General features: G+C 61.8%; 1 protein-coding gene and 1 long non-coding RNA gene across 2 annotated transcripts in view; both read right to left on the reverse strand.

The window, feature by feature from the left end:
• LOC120502616 overlaps positions 1-13,095 on the reverse strand; it is a 19,020-nt gene extending 5,925 nt beyond the window's left edge. The window contains exons 1-22 of the mRNA XM_039710189.1: positions 12,872-13,095; positions 10,785-10,935; positions 9,203-9,270; positions 9,025-9,088; positions 8,732-8,861; positions 8,542-8,651; positions 8,317-8,463; positions 6,738-6,988; positions 5,471-5,596; positions 4,921-5,038; positions 4,569-4,826; positions 4,243-4,319; positions 3,746-3,915; positions 3,508-3,575; positions 2,210-2,398; positions 1,737-1,844; positions 1,588-1,652; positions 1,459-1,500; positions 1,260-1,355; positions 967-1,143; positions 679-796; positions 520-591 (exon numbers count right to left, since the gene is read on the reverse strand). Of these exons, the coding sequence (XP_039566123.1) occupies positions 520-591; positions 679-796; positions 967-1,143; positions 1,260-1,355; positions 1,459-1,500; positions 1,588-1,652; positions 1,737-1,844; positions 2,210-2,398; positions 3,508-3,575; positions 3,746-3,915; positions 4,243-4,319; positions 4,569-4,826; positions 4,921-5,038; positions 5,471-5,596; positions 6,738-6,988; positions 8,317-8,463; positions 8,542-8,651; positions 8,732-8,861; positions 9,025-9,088; positions 9,203-9,270; positions 10,785-10,935; positions 12,872-12,919 (2,653 nt within the window). The 5' untranslated portion in view covers positions 12,920-13,095. The remainder of the gene's footprint in view (positions 1-519; positions 592-678; positions 797-966; positions 1,144-1,259; positions 1,356-1,458; positions 1,501-1,587; positions 1,653-1,736; positions 1,845-2,209; positions 2,399-3,507; positions 3,576-3,745; positions 3,916-4,242; positions 4,320-4,568; positions 4,827-4,920; positions 5,039-5,470; positions 5,597-6,737; positions 6,989-8,316; positions 8,464-8,541; positions 8,652-8,731; positions 8,862-9,024; positions 9,089-9,202; positions 9,271-10,784; positions 10,936-12,871) is intronic.
• On the reverse strand, positions 142-808 carry LOC120502609. Its single transcript, XR_005627556.1, has 2 exons — positions 679-808; positions 142-591 (listed from the first exon to the last, which is right to left on the reverse strand). It is a non-coding gene; the product is annotated as an uncharacterized LOC120502609 (long non-coding RNA).
• Positions 13,096-14,431: the final 1,336 nt, after the last annotated feature.

Here is a 14,431-nt window from a genome sequence, read left to right on the forward strand (position 1 = left end):
TGCATTTATTCACTCACCCGGCCCCGCCCTGCGGGTGCGCCCCAAAGCCGCCCCCATCGCCCCCCGGCTGAGACCCCTCCCCAGCCTCCCCGCACCCGCTTCATTTCAGCTCCAAACTCTTCATTTTCACGATTTTCCAAATTTTTTTTTAATATTTTCCATTTCTTTTGTCCTTTGTTTTTACAGTTAAGCCGCGGGGACCCCGTCCCTCCCCGCCCCACCCTTGGGCAGCCCCCCGACACCGGGGAAGGGGGCGTCACTGTCCCCCCACCCCACCCCGGGGCCGCCTCCCGCACCCCAAAACATCCAAATAAATAAATAAATCCCAGCGGGAAGAGGAGGGACACGATGTCACCCCTGTGCCCCCGGGCTGGATTAGGGGAGGGGGCGACTGGACCCCCCCTCCCCGCAGTTCCCGTGGGAATAGCAGCGTCCCCATCCCCCCACAGCTGGATCCAGCCCCCGGCGTGTCCTGGGGGGGGATCGGGGGGTGCTGGGGGGGCTGCGGGGGTCCCTAACTGTCCCCATCGCCCTCCTTCAGCTCCTGGCTGTTCTCCGCCTCCTCGGGAATATCCTGCATCCTCAGGAAATCTGCGGGAAAACTCCAGGTCAACCCTTCCCCAAAATAAAACCGGGACCCCAGGGTGGGATCTGCCCTCCCCACAAACAGGGACCCACCTCGGGGGCTGGCGGGGGGGGAGTGGCGGCCCCCCAGGCCCCCCTCATCCTCCAGGAGCACATCCAGGGTGTCCTCGGCCTCCCGCAGCCGCTCGGGGTCGCTTCCCCGGAATTCCAGCTCGTCCCGGGGAAGGAAAAAAAGAAAGCAAAAAAGGGGAAAGTGAGGAGGGAGGAAAGGAAAAAGAGGGAAAAGGAAAAACTGAAATAAAAGGGAAAAGTGAATAAAAGGAAAGTGGGAAAAGGGGGGAAAGAGAGGAAAAGGGGGAAAAGGGGGAAAGGAGGAAGAAAGGGGGGAAAAGGGGAAAATGGTAAAAAAGGGGGGGAAAAGGGCAAGAGGGAGCAGGGAGCAATGAGGAGAAAGAGGGGAATGGGAAGGGAACGAAGGGGGAGAAAGAGGATGGAATGGATTTGGGGGCAGGATGGGTCTGGGCAGGGGGACCCCCTCACCCCCGGGGGTACCCCCTCATCCCCTGGGGCACCCCCCCGTCCCTGGGAAAAAATGGGAGAAATAGGAAAAAAAGGTAAAAAAGTGGGAAAATGGGGGGAAAAAAGGTAAAAAAGGGGGAATAGGGCAAGGTGACGTCCCCTGGGGCACCCCCTCGTCCCCTCCTGTCCCCCTGTCCCACCTGCAGCCGCAGCAGGAGCCCGTAGAGGTTCACCAGGTGCTGGTTGATCTCCTGTGGGGGGCACGATTTGGGTTGGGGGGGGGATGTGACCCCGAGTGCCACACTGGGGGGGACACCCTGAGCCACCACGGGGGTCCCCAAACCCTTTCCTCACCTCCTGGGATCCCCTGGGCGGGACCTGGTTCCCATTCCCGTCCTGTGGAGAGAGGGGGGTGACACTGAGGGTCCCACGGCGGGGTGGGGGTCCCCAGCTGTGCCCCTCAGTGCCCCCTCCCCAGCTCACCCTCTGCCCGGCGTCCGGATCCGCCCGGAATTCCACGGAGCCGTTGATGCTGCCGGAGTCACCGTCTGCAGGGGGAGGCTGGCTGAGCCCCACGGGGGTCCCGGGGGTCGCCCCCAACCCAGAGACCCCTCCCCGTGTCCCCCCCTTACTGCTGGCGCTGGGGCTGGGGCAGCTCTCGGCCTCGGGGGGGTGGTTCTGGTTCTGGTTCTGGTCCCGGTCCCGGCTGCATCCCGTGAAAATCTCCTTCAGGCACTCCACTGTGGGGGATTCAGCGTCAGCCCCGCCCCTGCCTCAGTTTCCCCATCCTGGAGTGTCCCAGAGCATCCTGGGACATCCAGAAGTTTCCATCCCAACCCAGAACATCCTGGGGCATCCAGAAGTTTCCATCCCACCCTGGAGCATCCCCTCCCTACCTTGCATCACCTCTCTCATGTGCAGGACCCCTGCCTCAGTTTCCCCATCCTGGAGCGTCCCAGAGCATCCTGGGGTATCCAGAAGTTTCCATCCCACCCCAGAGCATCCAGAAGTCTCCATCCCACCCCAGAGCACCCCGGGGCACCCAGCAGTCTCCATCCCACCCCCGGTGGAGGCCCCAGCTCCCCTCTCCCCCGAGCGCCCGTACCTTCCCGGATGGCGTCGTGCAGCAGCAGGTCCCCGCGGGGGCCCCGGGCGGGGTCCCCGGGGAAGGGGGTCCCGCGGGGGGCCGCGGGGGGCTCGGAGCAGCCGCTGCCCAGCGCCAGCATGTCGGCAAAAATCCCCACCTTGTCCTCCAGCAGCGCCGCGATCTGGCGGTCGTGCTGCTCCATCCGCTCTGGGGGGCACAGCGGGAATGGGGTCAGCAAAGGGGGAGCGAGGGGGTGGGAACGATGGGATTGATGGGATGGGGTTAATGGGATCAATGGGATCAATGGGATCAATGGGATGGGTCAATGGGATCAATGGGATTGATGGGATGGGGTCAATGGGATCAATGGGATTGATGGGATGGGGTCAATGGGATCAATAGGGTGGGATCAATGGGGTGGGATCAATGGGATCAATCGGATGGGAACACTGGGGTGGGATCAATGGGATCAGTGGGATGGGGTCAATGGGATTGAGGGGATGGGAACAATGGGGTGGGATCAATGGGATCAATGGGATGGCATAGATAGGATGGGATCAATAGGATCAATGGGATGGGATGCACAGGATGGGATAGCAAGGGGGGAGCGAGGGGGTGGGAATGATGGGATTGATGGGATGGGGTTAATGGGATCAATGGGATCAATGGGATCAATGGGATGGGGTCAATGGGATCAATGGGATGAAGGGGATGGGATCAATGGGGTGGGATGGGATCAATGGGGTCAATGGGATTGATGGGATGGGGTCAATGGGATCAATGGGGTGAGATCAATGGGATTGAATGGGATGGGATCAGTGGGAGGGAATGGAATCAATGGGGTGGGGTGGGATCAGTGGGATGGGATGGGATCAGTGGAGTGGGATGGATGGGATTGATGGGATGGGATCAATGGGGTGGGATCAATGGGATCAGTGGGATTGATGGGGTGGGATCAATGGGATCAGTAGGGTGGGATCAATAGGGTGGGATCAATGGGATTGATGGGATGGGGTCAATGGGATCAATGGGATCAATTGCATGGGAACACTGGGGTGGGATCAATGGGATCAGTGGGATGGGGTCAATGGGATTGAGGGGATGGGATCAATGGGATGCACACGATGGGATGGGATGGGATGGGAAGCACAGGATGGGATGGGATGCACAGGACAGGATGCACAGGATGGGATGGGATCAATGGGATGGGATGGGACTGGATGCACAGGACGGGATGCACAGGATGGGATGCACAGGACGGGATGCACAGGACGGGATGCACAGGATGGGATGCACAGGACGGGACGAGCCCCCACCTTTCAGCTTCCTCAAGGACGCTTCCGTCTCCGTCTCGATCAGGGGGAAATCCTGGCGGCTGGGACAGCTGGCAGGGCCGGGATGGGGGGATCAGAACCAGGACCCCCAACCCACCACCCCACACCCCCCCGCTTTCCCCTCCACCCAATCACCCACCCTGCAACCGCAGACCCCCCAACAGTTCCCAGCCGTCCCGGGGGGGTCCCCAGGTGTCCCCAGGCCCCCGGGGACACTCACAGGCTGACGGCCTGCTGGATGACCTTCATCCAGTGGTTGCGGTCGTCCCGGGAGGCCGCGTGCACCTCGTACATCTCGGGCGGCGCGGCGCTGATCAGGAACATGCCCTTCTCCTGGTTGGCGATGTCCCTCACGATCAGGTTTTGCAGGGAGATGACGGCCGGCTTGTCCTGCGGGATTGGGGAGCGCTGCCAGCAGGGAACGCGGCCCCAGGGCCCCCCCGGGGGTCGGGGTGAGGAGGGGGCGGCTCAGCAGCGTGGGGAGGTGCAATTATTTATCTCACCAGAACAGGGAAAGTGTATTTATTTACCTCACCAGAATGGGGAAAGTGTATTTAGCTCAGGAGAACGGGGAAGGTGCATTTATTTATCTCACCAGGGTGGGGAAGGTGTATTTATTTAGTTCACCAGAACTGGGAAGTTGCATTTATTCACTCACCAGCATGGGGAAGGTGCATTTAGCTCAGCAGAAAGGAGAAGGTGCATTTATTCACTCACCAGCATGGGGAAGGTGTATTTCTGGTCCTTCTCTTGCAGGAACACCAGCACGTCCGTCATCAGCAGCACCAGCACGTCTGCGATGAGCCGGGGTGAGTGAGGGTGAACCCCGCTGAGCCCCCCCGTTTGGCTGACCCCAAATCCAGAGGGGCTCTGACCCCAAATCCAGAGAGGCTCTGACCCCAAATCCAGAGGGGCTCTGACCCCAAATCCAGAGAGGCTCTGCCAGCCTCCTCCTCCACAGCCATCCCCACCTGTCAGGTCCTTCCCCAGCCTCCCCACTCCCTGGAACACCCCCCAGTCCCACTTTTCCCCCCACGTCCCACCTTTGAAGCGCCCGGCCGCGGTTTTCCAGAGCATCCCCCCGCTGTGCACCAGCTTCCTGCGGAGCAGCTCGTCCCTGCCGAAGGCCCCGGGCCGGCTGTCCCAGAGCAGCGGCACCTTGGCGCGGGGATCCACGCGCCGGAAAACGTCCCAGAGGCGCCCGCGGAGCTCCCAGGCGTGAACCTCCTCGTCCACGGCCGACAGCAGCTCCTTCACCAGGCGCAGCGCCCGCGACAGGTCGGCGCAGTCCCCCTCGTTGTCTGCCGGCAGGGGAGGGGAGCTGGAATTCCTGGAATCCCTGCCCCCCGCCCCGCCCGGGGGGGTCCCTGCCCCTTCCCGACCCCGCCGCGGTACCTTTGGAATTCTTGAGGATGCGCTCGATGAGCACGGGGTACTTGGTGATGCGCTGCGTCACCAGCAGGATGCACTCGGGGACACCGTGGCGGCGCAGGAGGGGGGACCGTGTCACCCGCTGGGTCCTGGAATCCCTGTCAGCAGGGACCCCCGTCAGCAGGGACCCCCCTCCATCAGTGATACCCCTCCTTCAGGGACCCCCCTCCATCAGGGACCCCCCCTCCCCGCAAAGCAGAGACCCCCGGAGCTCAGTGAGGGAGGGACACAAGTCGGGGAAACTGAGGCACGGAGGTGGGAGAAGGGTTTTTCACTAGGATGTGCCGGGGGACCCCAACCCTCAGCCTGGGGGTCTCCCAGAGGATGGAGACCCCAACCCCCATCCCGGGGGTCCCCCAAAGGACAGAGACCCCCATCCCAGGAGTTCCCCAGATGATGGAGACCCCAACCCTCATCCCAGGGGTCCCCCAGAGGATGCAGACCCTGATCCTCAGCCCGGGGGTCCCATGGAGCACAGAGACCCCCGTCCCCCGCCCGGGGGTCCCGGGCCCACCCGGATGAACTGCTGGAAGCGCTTGTCCCGGGCCAGCAGGTCCTTGTACTCCTTGAGCGCCTTGGTGTGCTTGCTGCAGAACTCGGCGTAGGCTTTGCGCAGCTGCTCCGCGCTCGGGCCCGAGAACTGCACGGGGGACAGCGGGGACAGAGAGGGGACAGCGGGGACAGTGAGGGGACAGAGAGGGGACAGGGACAGCGGGGACAGTGGGGACAGTGAGGGGACATCAGGGACAGAGAGGTGACATTGGTGAGAGTGAGGGGATAGAGGGGACAGAGAGGGGACAGCAGGGACGAGAGGACAGCGGGGACAATGAGGGGACAGCAGGGAGAGCGAGGGGACATCAGGGACAGTGAGGGGACATTGGTGAGAGTGAGAGGACGTTTGTGACAGTGCAGAGAGGTGACATTGGTGAGAGTGAGGGGATAGAGGGGACAGAGAGGGGACAGCAGGGGCGAGAGGACAGCGGGGACAATGAGAGCGACGGGACATCAGTGAGGGGAAAGGGACAACAGGGAGAGCAAGGGGACATCAGTGACAGTGAAGGGACATCCATGACAGCGTCCCCCTGCCATCCCCACCCCGAAGCCGTCCCTCTCTCCCAGGTCCCCCGCAGTCCCACCCCCTGTCCCCCCAATCCTCTGCCCCGTGTCACTGTGACATTTTCTGGGAAGGTTCCCCTGGCCAGGATTTCCTGCCGGGAAGCTGCAGCTTCTCCCTCTCTGCTGCTCGGGGATGTGATTGGGAATTGTTCATCAACGCATGATCGGTTTGTGCTTAATGACCAATCAAGGTCCAGCAGTGTGGAGGCTCTGAGGAGTCACGGGTTTAATTGTTCATTCTTTTCTAGCCTTCTGATGTACCCTTTCCTCCACAGCTTAGTACAGTTCTAGTAGGTAACTTCATATCGTATAATATCATATAATTTCATATAATATAATTTTATATAATATGACATGATGATATAGTATAATTTCATGTAATTTCATATAATTTCATATAATATAATTTCACATAATATAGTATAATATCATATAATTTCTTATAATTTCATATGATATAATTTCATATAATATGGTATGATAATATAGTATAATTTCATATAGTATGTTATGATGATATAGTATAATTTTATATAATTTCATATCATAGGATATAATTTCATATACTATGATTTCATATATGATATGATACACCACCCCCATCCCCTGCTCCCCCTGCCCACCCCCATCCCCTGCTCCCCCTGCCCACCCCTCCCCGTGCCCACCTGGGTGACCAGGATGTCCCCGAGGCGCTCGATGACGAAGTTCTTGTTGCTGTCGCGGGCCAGCGAGGCGCGGCGCCGCTCCAGGAGCTGCGCCAGGAAGCGCTGGTGGATGTGGCTGAGCTCGTCGAGGCAGGGGAAGATGCGCTGCACGGTGCCCGGGTCCAGCTGCAGCTCCTCCAGCATGGCCCTGCGGAACAGGGCGCCCATGATCTTCAGCGTGCGCACGTGGTGCAGCTCCGTCTGCATCAGCTCTGCGGGGGCACGGCGCGTCACTCGGGGCGGGACGGGCCCGGGGACACGGACATGGCATGGGGACAGGGACACGGCTCGGGGACAGGGACACGGCCCGGGGACACGGACACGCACGGGGACAGGGACACGCACGGGGACACATCACAGGGACAGGGACACGGCACGGGGACAGGGACACAGCACGGGGACAGGGCATGGGGACACGGACACGGCACGGGGACAGGGACACAGCACGGGGACAGGGCATGGGGACACGGACACGGCACGGGGACAGGGACACGGCACGGGGACAGGGCATGGGGACACGGACATATCACAGGGACATGGCATGGGGACAGGGACAGACCACAGGGACAGGGACACGACACAGGGACAGGGACACACCATGGGGACAGGGACACGACACAGGGACATGGCATGGGGACACGGACACATCCAGGGGACAGGGACACATCCCCAGGGAGAGGGACACACCATGGGGACACACCATGGGGACAGGGACACCACAGGGGCAGGGACACATCACAGGGACACACCACAGGGACAGGGACATGCCACAGGGACACGCCCAGGATACAGGGACACAACCCAAGGGATAGGGACACACCCCTGGGGACAGGGACAGCCACCCAGCCTGGCCCTGTGTCCTCATGACTGCCTCCTGTCCCTGCACCCTCTGTCCTTCCCCATGTCCCCATCCCTGCATCCCATCCCTGTCCCCATGTCCCCATGTCCCCATGTCCCCATGTCCCCGTGTCCCCTGTCCCTGTGTTCCCATGTCCCCATGTCCCCATCCCTGCATCCCCATCCCTGTCCCCGTGTCCCCTGTCCCTGTCCCGTGTCCCCTGTCCCTGTCCCGTGTCCCCTGTCCCTGTCCCTTGTCCCCGTGTCCCTGCCCCTGTCCCCGTGTCCCCGTGTCCCTGCCCCTGTCCCTGTCCCTGTCCCGTGTCCCTGTCCCCTGTCCCCCTGTTCCCTGTCCGGGTCCCTGTCCCTGTCCGTGTCCCTGTCCGTGTCCCTGTCCGTGTCCCTGTCCGTGTCCCTGTCCGTGTCCCTGTCCGTGTCCCTGTCCGTGTCCCTGTCCGTGTCCCTGTCCGTGTCCCTGTCCGTGTCCCTGTCCGTGTCCCTGTCCGTGTCCCTGTCCGTGTCCCTGTCCGTGTCCCTGTCCGTGTCCCTGTCCGTGTCCCTGTCCGTGTCCCTGTCCGTGTCCCTGTCCGTGTCCCTGTCCGTGTCCCTGTCCGTGTCCCTGTCCGTGTCCCTGTCCGTGTCCCTGTCCGTGTCCCTGTCCGTGTCCCTGTCCGTGTCCCTGTCCGTGTCCCTGTCCCCTCACCGTAGATGACGTCCTGCCGCTTCATGACGTCCATGCGGTGCTGCTGCAGGAAGCTGTTATCCACCGCCAGGCTCCAGGAATCCGCCTCGAACTCCTTCCCGTCGGCCTCCAGGTCGCTCAGCAGCTGGCTCAGGATGACGTCAGGGCCTGCGGGTGACGGCAGCGGGACGTGGAGTCCCCGCGTGTCCCCCCCCGTGTCCCCAAGCCGCCCCCACGCGTCCCCACCTTCGTCGATCAGCGACTCCACCGAGAGCGTGCGGTTGCGCATGTTGAGGGAATCCGTGGACTGGGACAGGATCCGCCGGATTCCCAGCGGAGAGTCATCGTTGAACGTGCTGGGGGAGAGGGGTGGCACGCCATGGGGACGCTGGGGACACCCCCGGAGCCCCCTGTCGCCCTCCTTTCCCGCCCTTACCCCGAGATGTTGGTGGTGGAGACGCTCTTGGAGAGGGACAAGGAGGGGCGGCCGCGGCGGGGCCCCAGCAGCGTCTGCCGGAAGCTCTCCGAGGGGTAGATGGCAGAATTGGGGCGCTCCCGGATGGCATCTGGGGGGGCACGGCGGGGCGTGGGCGCTGGGACCCCCCTGGCACCCCCCGGGCTGGGCAGGGACACGGGGAAGGGGAGGGGAGGGGNGAAGGGAAGGGAAGGGAAGGGAAGGGAAGGGAAGGGAAGGGAAGGGAAGGGAAGGGAAGGAGCTCCCCCGCTCACTCTTGTTGCGCAGGGACACCGACTGCAGGGCTGAGCTGTTCTTCAGCAGCGCCGCCTTCTGCTGCTGCGGGGGAGCAGAAGCGTCACCGTCCCCGTCCCCGCGTCACTGTCCCCGCGTGTCCCCAGTGCCACATCCCCCCCGCTGCCCCTTCCCCACGCACCCCTCAGCCCGGCTCACCTTCTGCTTCACCTTGGTGCAGTTGGGCAGCGTGTCCTTGCAGCGGTTGTGGATGGTGACGTTGCAGGCTGGGGGACACCGAGAGGTGACCGAGAGGCCGCGGGGACCCTCTGCCACCCCTCCTCCCCCGGTGCCGGCAGAGCGACGGCGGCAGATGCGGTGGGGACGCGGGTGGGCGCGGGTCACCCGCGGCTGCAGCTGCCACCCAGCAGCTGCCCCACGCCCAGGGCACCGTGCCAGCCTGGGGCCAGCAGCGCCGGGGAGCTGCCATGTGCCAGGCTGGAGAAATGGAGAAACCACCTCCTGCTCCGGGCCACGAACCCGGCACGAACCGGGCTCTGGGAACGGCGCCCACGCAGCAAAGCCACCCCGGAAAAGTCGTCTTGGAAAAGGCACCGTGGGTACAGTCATCCTGGCAAGGCCACCCCGAAAAAAGCCGTCCCAAAAAAGCCGCTGCGGCAAACGCGCCGCGGCAAAGCCACCCCAGCAATCCCGCCCCAGCAGAGCCACCCCAAAAAAAGGCATCCCAAAAAAAGCCTCCCGAGAAAAGGCACTGCGGCAAAGCCACCCCGGCACAGGCGCCATGGCAAAGCCACCCCAGGAAAAGCCACCCTGGCAACTGCAAAAGTCACTGCGGCAATGCCAGCCTGGCCAGGAAATGTCGTCGTGGCAAAGCCACCACGAGAAAGCCACCCCGGAAAATCCTTCCTGGCAAAGCCACCCCATCAAAGCCACCCTGGCAAAGCCACTGCAGCAAAGCCAGCCTGGAAATGCCATCCTGGCAGGGCCACCCTGGCATTTCTGCCCTGGCAGAGCCAGCCTGGAGAAGCCATGCCATCCTATCGACCCTGCCAGCCTGGCAAAACCATGATGGAAAAACACCCCAGGAGAGGCACCCCAAAAAATCCACTGCGGCAAAGCCACCCTGGCAACTCTGCCCTGGAAAAGCCACCCTGGCAATGCCACCCCAGCCATGCCACCCTGGCAATTCTGCCCTGGAAATGTCATCCTGGCAAATTCACCCTGGCAAAGCCACTGCAGCAATGCCACCCTGGCAATTCTGTCCCTGGAAAAGCCACCCTGGCAAAGCCACCCCATCAAATCCACCTTGGCAAAGCCACCCCAGCCATGCCAACCTGGCAAAGCCACCCCATAAAATCCACCCTGGCAAAGCCACTGCAGCAAAGCCACCCTGGCAATTCTGCCCCCGGCAATGCCACCCTGTAAATGTCATCTTGGCAATCCCACCCTGGCAAAGCCACCCCAGCCATGCAACTGCAGCAATGCCACCCTGGCAATTCTGCCCCTGGCAACGCCACCCTAGCAATGCCACCCTGGAAATGTCACCCTGGCAATGCCACCCTATCAAATTCACCCTGGCAAAGCCACTGCAGCAAAGCCACCCTGGCAATTCTGCCCCTGGCAATGCCACCCCAGCAATGCCACCCTGGAAATGTCATCTTGGCAATGCCACCCTGGCAATGCCACCCCATCAATCCCACCCTGGCAAAGCCACCCCGGCCACCCCACCGCGTCACCCCCGCCCTGCCACATCCCCGTGCCAGCCCCCCCTGGCACTCACTGGGGCACACGAGCGCTTCCTTGGCCGTGATGCTCTTGTTGCAGGCGAAGCACATGGTCATGCCCGACACGGAGATGGTGGTGAACAGGTGCCCGTTGGTGTAGCGCGCGTCCTTCTCCTTGGCCTCCTTCATCCTCTCCTTGTCCTTGCCCTGCCCGGACAGCGGCACCGGGCGCCTGACGGGGCTGCCTGGGACCCCCTTGAGCACCTTTGGGACCCTCTTGAGCACTTTTGGGACCCCTTAGGCACCCCTGGGACCCCCTTGGGCACCTTTGGGACCCCTTGGGCAGCTTTGGGACCCCCCTGGGCACCTCTGGGACCCCCTTGAGCACCTTTGGGACCCCTTGGGCACCTTTGGTACCCCTTTGAGCACTTTTGGAACCCCCTTGGACACCCCTGGGACCCCCGTGGACACCTTTGGGACCCCTTTGAGCACCTCTGGGACCCCCTTGGGCACCTTTGGGACCCCATGGGCACCTTTGGGACCCCTTTGAGCACTTTTGGAACCCCCTTGGGCACCTCTGGGACCCCTTGGGCACCTCTGAGACCCCCTTGAACACTTTTGGGACCCCCTTGAGCACCTTTGGGACCTCCTTGGGCACTTCTAGGACCCCTTTGGTCACCTCTGGGGGCACCTTTGGTACCCCTTTGAGCACTTTTGGAACCCCCTTGGACACCCCTGGGACCCCCGTGGACACCTTTGGGACCCCTTTGAGCACCTCTGGGACCCCCTGGGCACCTCCGGGACCCCCACGGGCACCTTTGGGACCCCCACAGGCACCTTTGGGACCCCTTGGGACCCCCTTGGGCACCTCTGGGACCCCTTGGGCACCTCTGAGACCCCCCTGGCCACCTTTGAGACCCCCCTGGGCACCTTTGGGACCCCTCGGGCACCTCTGGGACCCCTTGGAGCAGCAGTGAGACCCCAGCGGGACCCCAGGCACGGGCCCCCCGTGTCCCCCCGTGTCCCCAGCCGCGGGGGTCTCACCCTCTCCGCCCTCGGGGGTCCCTCCGCCTCCCCATCGGCCGGGAACGGGGCGCAGGAGCAGCAGCACATCCCGGACCCCCCAGGCCGGGACCCCCGGGACCCCTCCCCGAGCCCGGCGGCGCCTCCGGCCGCGACATCGCCGCGACATCGCCGCGACATCGCCGCGCCCCGCGCCGGGTCCGCCCCTCGTTTGTTTTCCTTTGATTTCCCCCTCGCCCCGCCGGTTTTGTTTGTTTTTCTCCGCTTTTCCTCCGTTTTTTGTTCATTTCTTTTCTTTTCTTTTTTTCCTTCCTTCATTTTCCTGCCTTTCTTTTTCTGTCTTTTTTTTTGCTTTGATTTCCCTTTATTCTTTTCCCCCATTTTCCCCCTCTCCTCTCTTTCCCTTCACTTTCTTTCCTTTATTTTTCTCCTTTTCTTTCCTTTATTTTTCTCCTTTTCTTCCCTTTATTTTCCTGCTTTTCTTTCCTTTCTCTTTCTCCTTTTCTTCCCTTTCTCTTTCTGCTTTTCTTCCCTTTATCTTTCTGCTTTTCTTCCCTTTATTTTCTCCTTTTCTTCCCTTTATCTTTCTGCTTTTCTCCCCTTTTCCACCCCGATTTTCTTTCTGCTTTTCTTCCCTTCCCCCCGCCGATTTTCTTTCCTTCTTTATCTTCACGCCTTCCCCCTTTTTAACCGTTTTTTTCCTTTTTATCTTCATCTCCCTTTTTTACTTTATTTCCCTTTTTAACCGATTTTCCCCCTTTCCCCCTCTTTTTTTTCCCCCCCTGTTAATTCCCCTTTTTTACCCCTAACTCCCCTTTCCCCCCCCCCCCCCCCCCCCCCCCCCTCTTTTTTTTTTTTTTTTTTTTTTTTTTTTTTTTTTTTTAGGTGCAGAAAACTTGATGGCATGCTTGATTTGCATTTGTTTTAAAAAACACAAAAAAAACCCCAAAAAACCCAAATCCCCCCCCCCAAAAAACCCAGACCCCCGCGGGATGAGGGATGGGGTGACCCCTCCCGCCCCCCCAAATCGGAGCAGGGAGGGACGAGCCCCCCCCGAACCCCAAAACGGGCCGGGAAAGGGGGGTCCCCGCTCGGGGGGGCGGCGCTGCCCGGGACCCACCTTGGCTCGCTCGCTCCTGGCCCGGGACAGCGACTCGATCCGGGACATAATCCAGGGAGCGCTCCCGGTGCCTCCCGGGGCTCTCCCGGTTCCCGGCCCGGGCCCTCCCGGTCCCGCCCTCCCGGGGGCGGGTCGCGCCGCCCCCCGGCCTCGTGCTGCCCGCGGGGCCTTTGTTCGCGGGGAGACCCCGGGATGCGGCCGGGAGCACCGGGATCCCACCGGGACCTGACCGGGAACACCGGGATCCTGCCAGGAACACCGGGATCCGACCGGGATCCGGTCGGGAACCAGCCGGGAATCAGCCAGCAATCCCGGGATCCGACGGGGAAGCGGTCGGGAATCCCGGGAACACCGGGAACCGGCAGGGATCCCACCGGGAGCGGCGCCCCGGAGCCTCCCCGGCCCCGCATCCCCCTCCCGGAGCGGCTCCCGAGGGATCAGAGCCGGGATCAGCCCAGCCCCGGGCACGGAGCCGCAGCACCCGGGGAGCTGAATCCACATCCCGAGGGATCTGTGTCCCAGCACCCTCAGGGATCCGAATCCCAATATCCTGAAGGATTTGTCATCCAGCATCCCGAGGGATCTGTGCCGGGAACACCGGGAACCGGCAGGGATCCTGCCGGGATCGGCGCCCCGGAGCCTCCCCGGCCCCGCATCCCCCTCCCGGAGCGGCTCCCGAGGGATCAGAGCCGGGATCAGCCCAGCCCCGGGCACGGAGCCGCAGCACCCGGGGAGCTGAATCCACATCCCGAGGGGTCTCAGTTCCAGCATCCCGAGGGGTTTGTAATCAAACATCCCGAGGGAGCTGAATCCACATCCCGGGAGCTGAATCCACATCCCAAGGGATCTGTGTCCCAGCACCCTGAGGGATCCGAATCCCAATATCCTGAAGGATTTGTCATCCAGCATCCCGAGGGATCTGTAATCAAATCCAGAGGGATCTGTGTCCCTGCATCCTGAGGGATCTGAATCCAACATCCTGAGGGATTTGTGTCTCAGCATCCTGAGGAGTCTGAATCCAGCATCCCGAGGGATTTGTAATCCAGTATCCTGAGGGATTTGTAATCCAGCATCCCAAGGGATTGGTCCCCAGGTTCATCCTGGATCATCACCCTGCATCCTTTAGAATCAGTCCCTGGAATCACCTCAGATCATCCCCATCTTCCCTCGGGATCAGCCCCTGGAATCACCTGGGATCAGCCCCTGGAATCACCTCGGGATCAGTCCTGGAATCACCTCAGACCATTCCCAGATTCCCTCAGGATCAATCCTGGAATCACCTCGGGATCGATCCTGGAATCACCTCGGGATCAGCCCCTGGAATCACCTCAGGATCAATCCTGGAATCCCCCGGGATCAATCCTGGAATCACCCGGGATTAGCCCCTGGAATCACCTCAGACCATTCCCAGATTCCCAATATCCTGAAGGATTTGTCATCTCGGGATCAATCCCTGGAATCACCTCGGGATCGATCCTGGAATCCCCCGGGATCAGCCCCTGGAACCACCCGGGATCGCCCCTCGGAGCCCCCCCTGCTCCGGCCCCGGCAGCCCGGATG

This window comes from Passer montanus, unplaced genomic scaffold (genome assembly GCF_014805655.1).
Source record: "Passer montanus isolate IOZ18808 unplaced genomic scaffold, ASM1480565v1 scaffold224, whole genome shotgun sequence".
Classification (NCBI taxonomy): domain Eukaryota; kingdom Metazoa; phylum Chordata; class Aves; order Passeriformes; family Passeridae; genus Passer; species Passer montanus.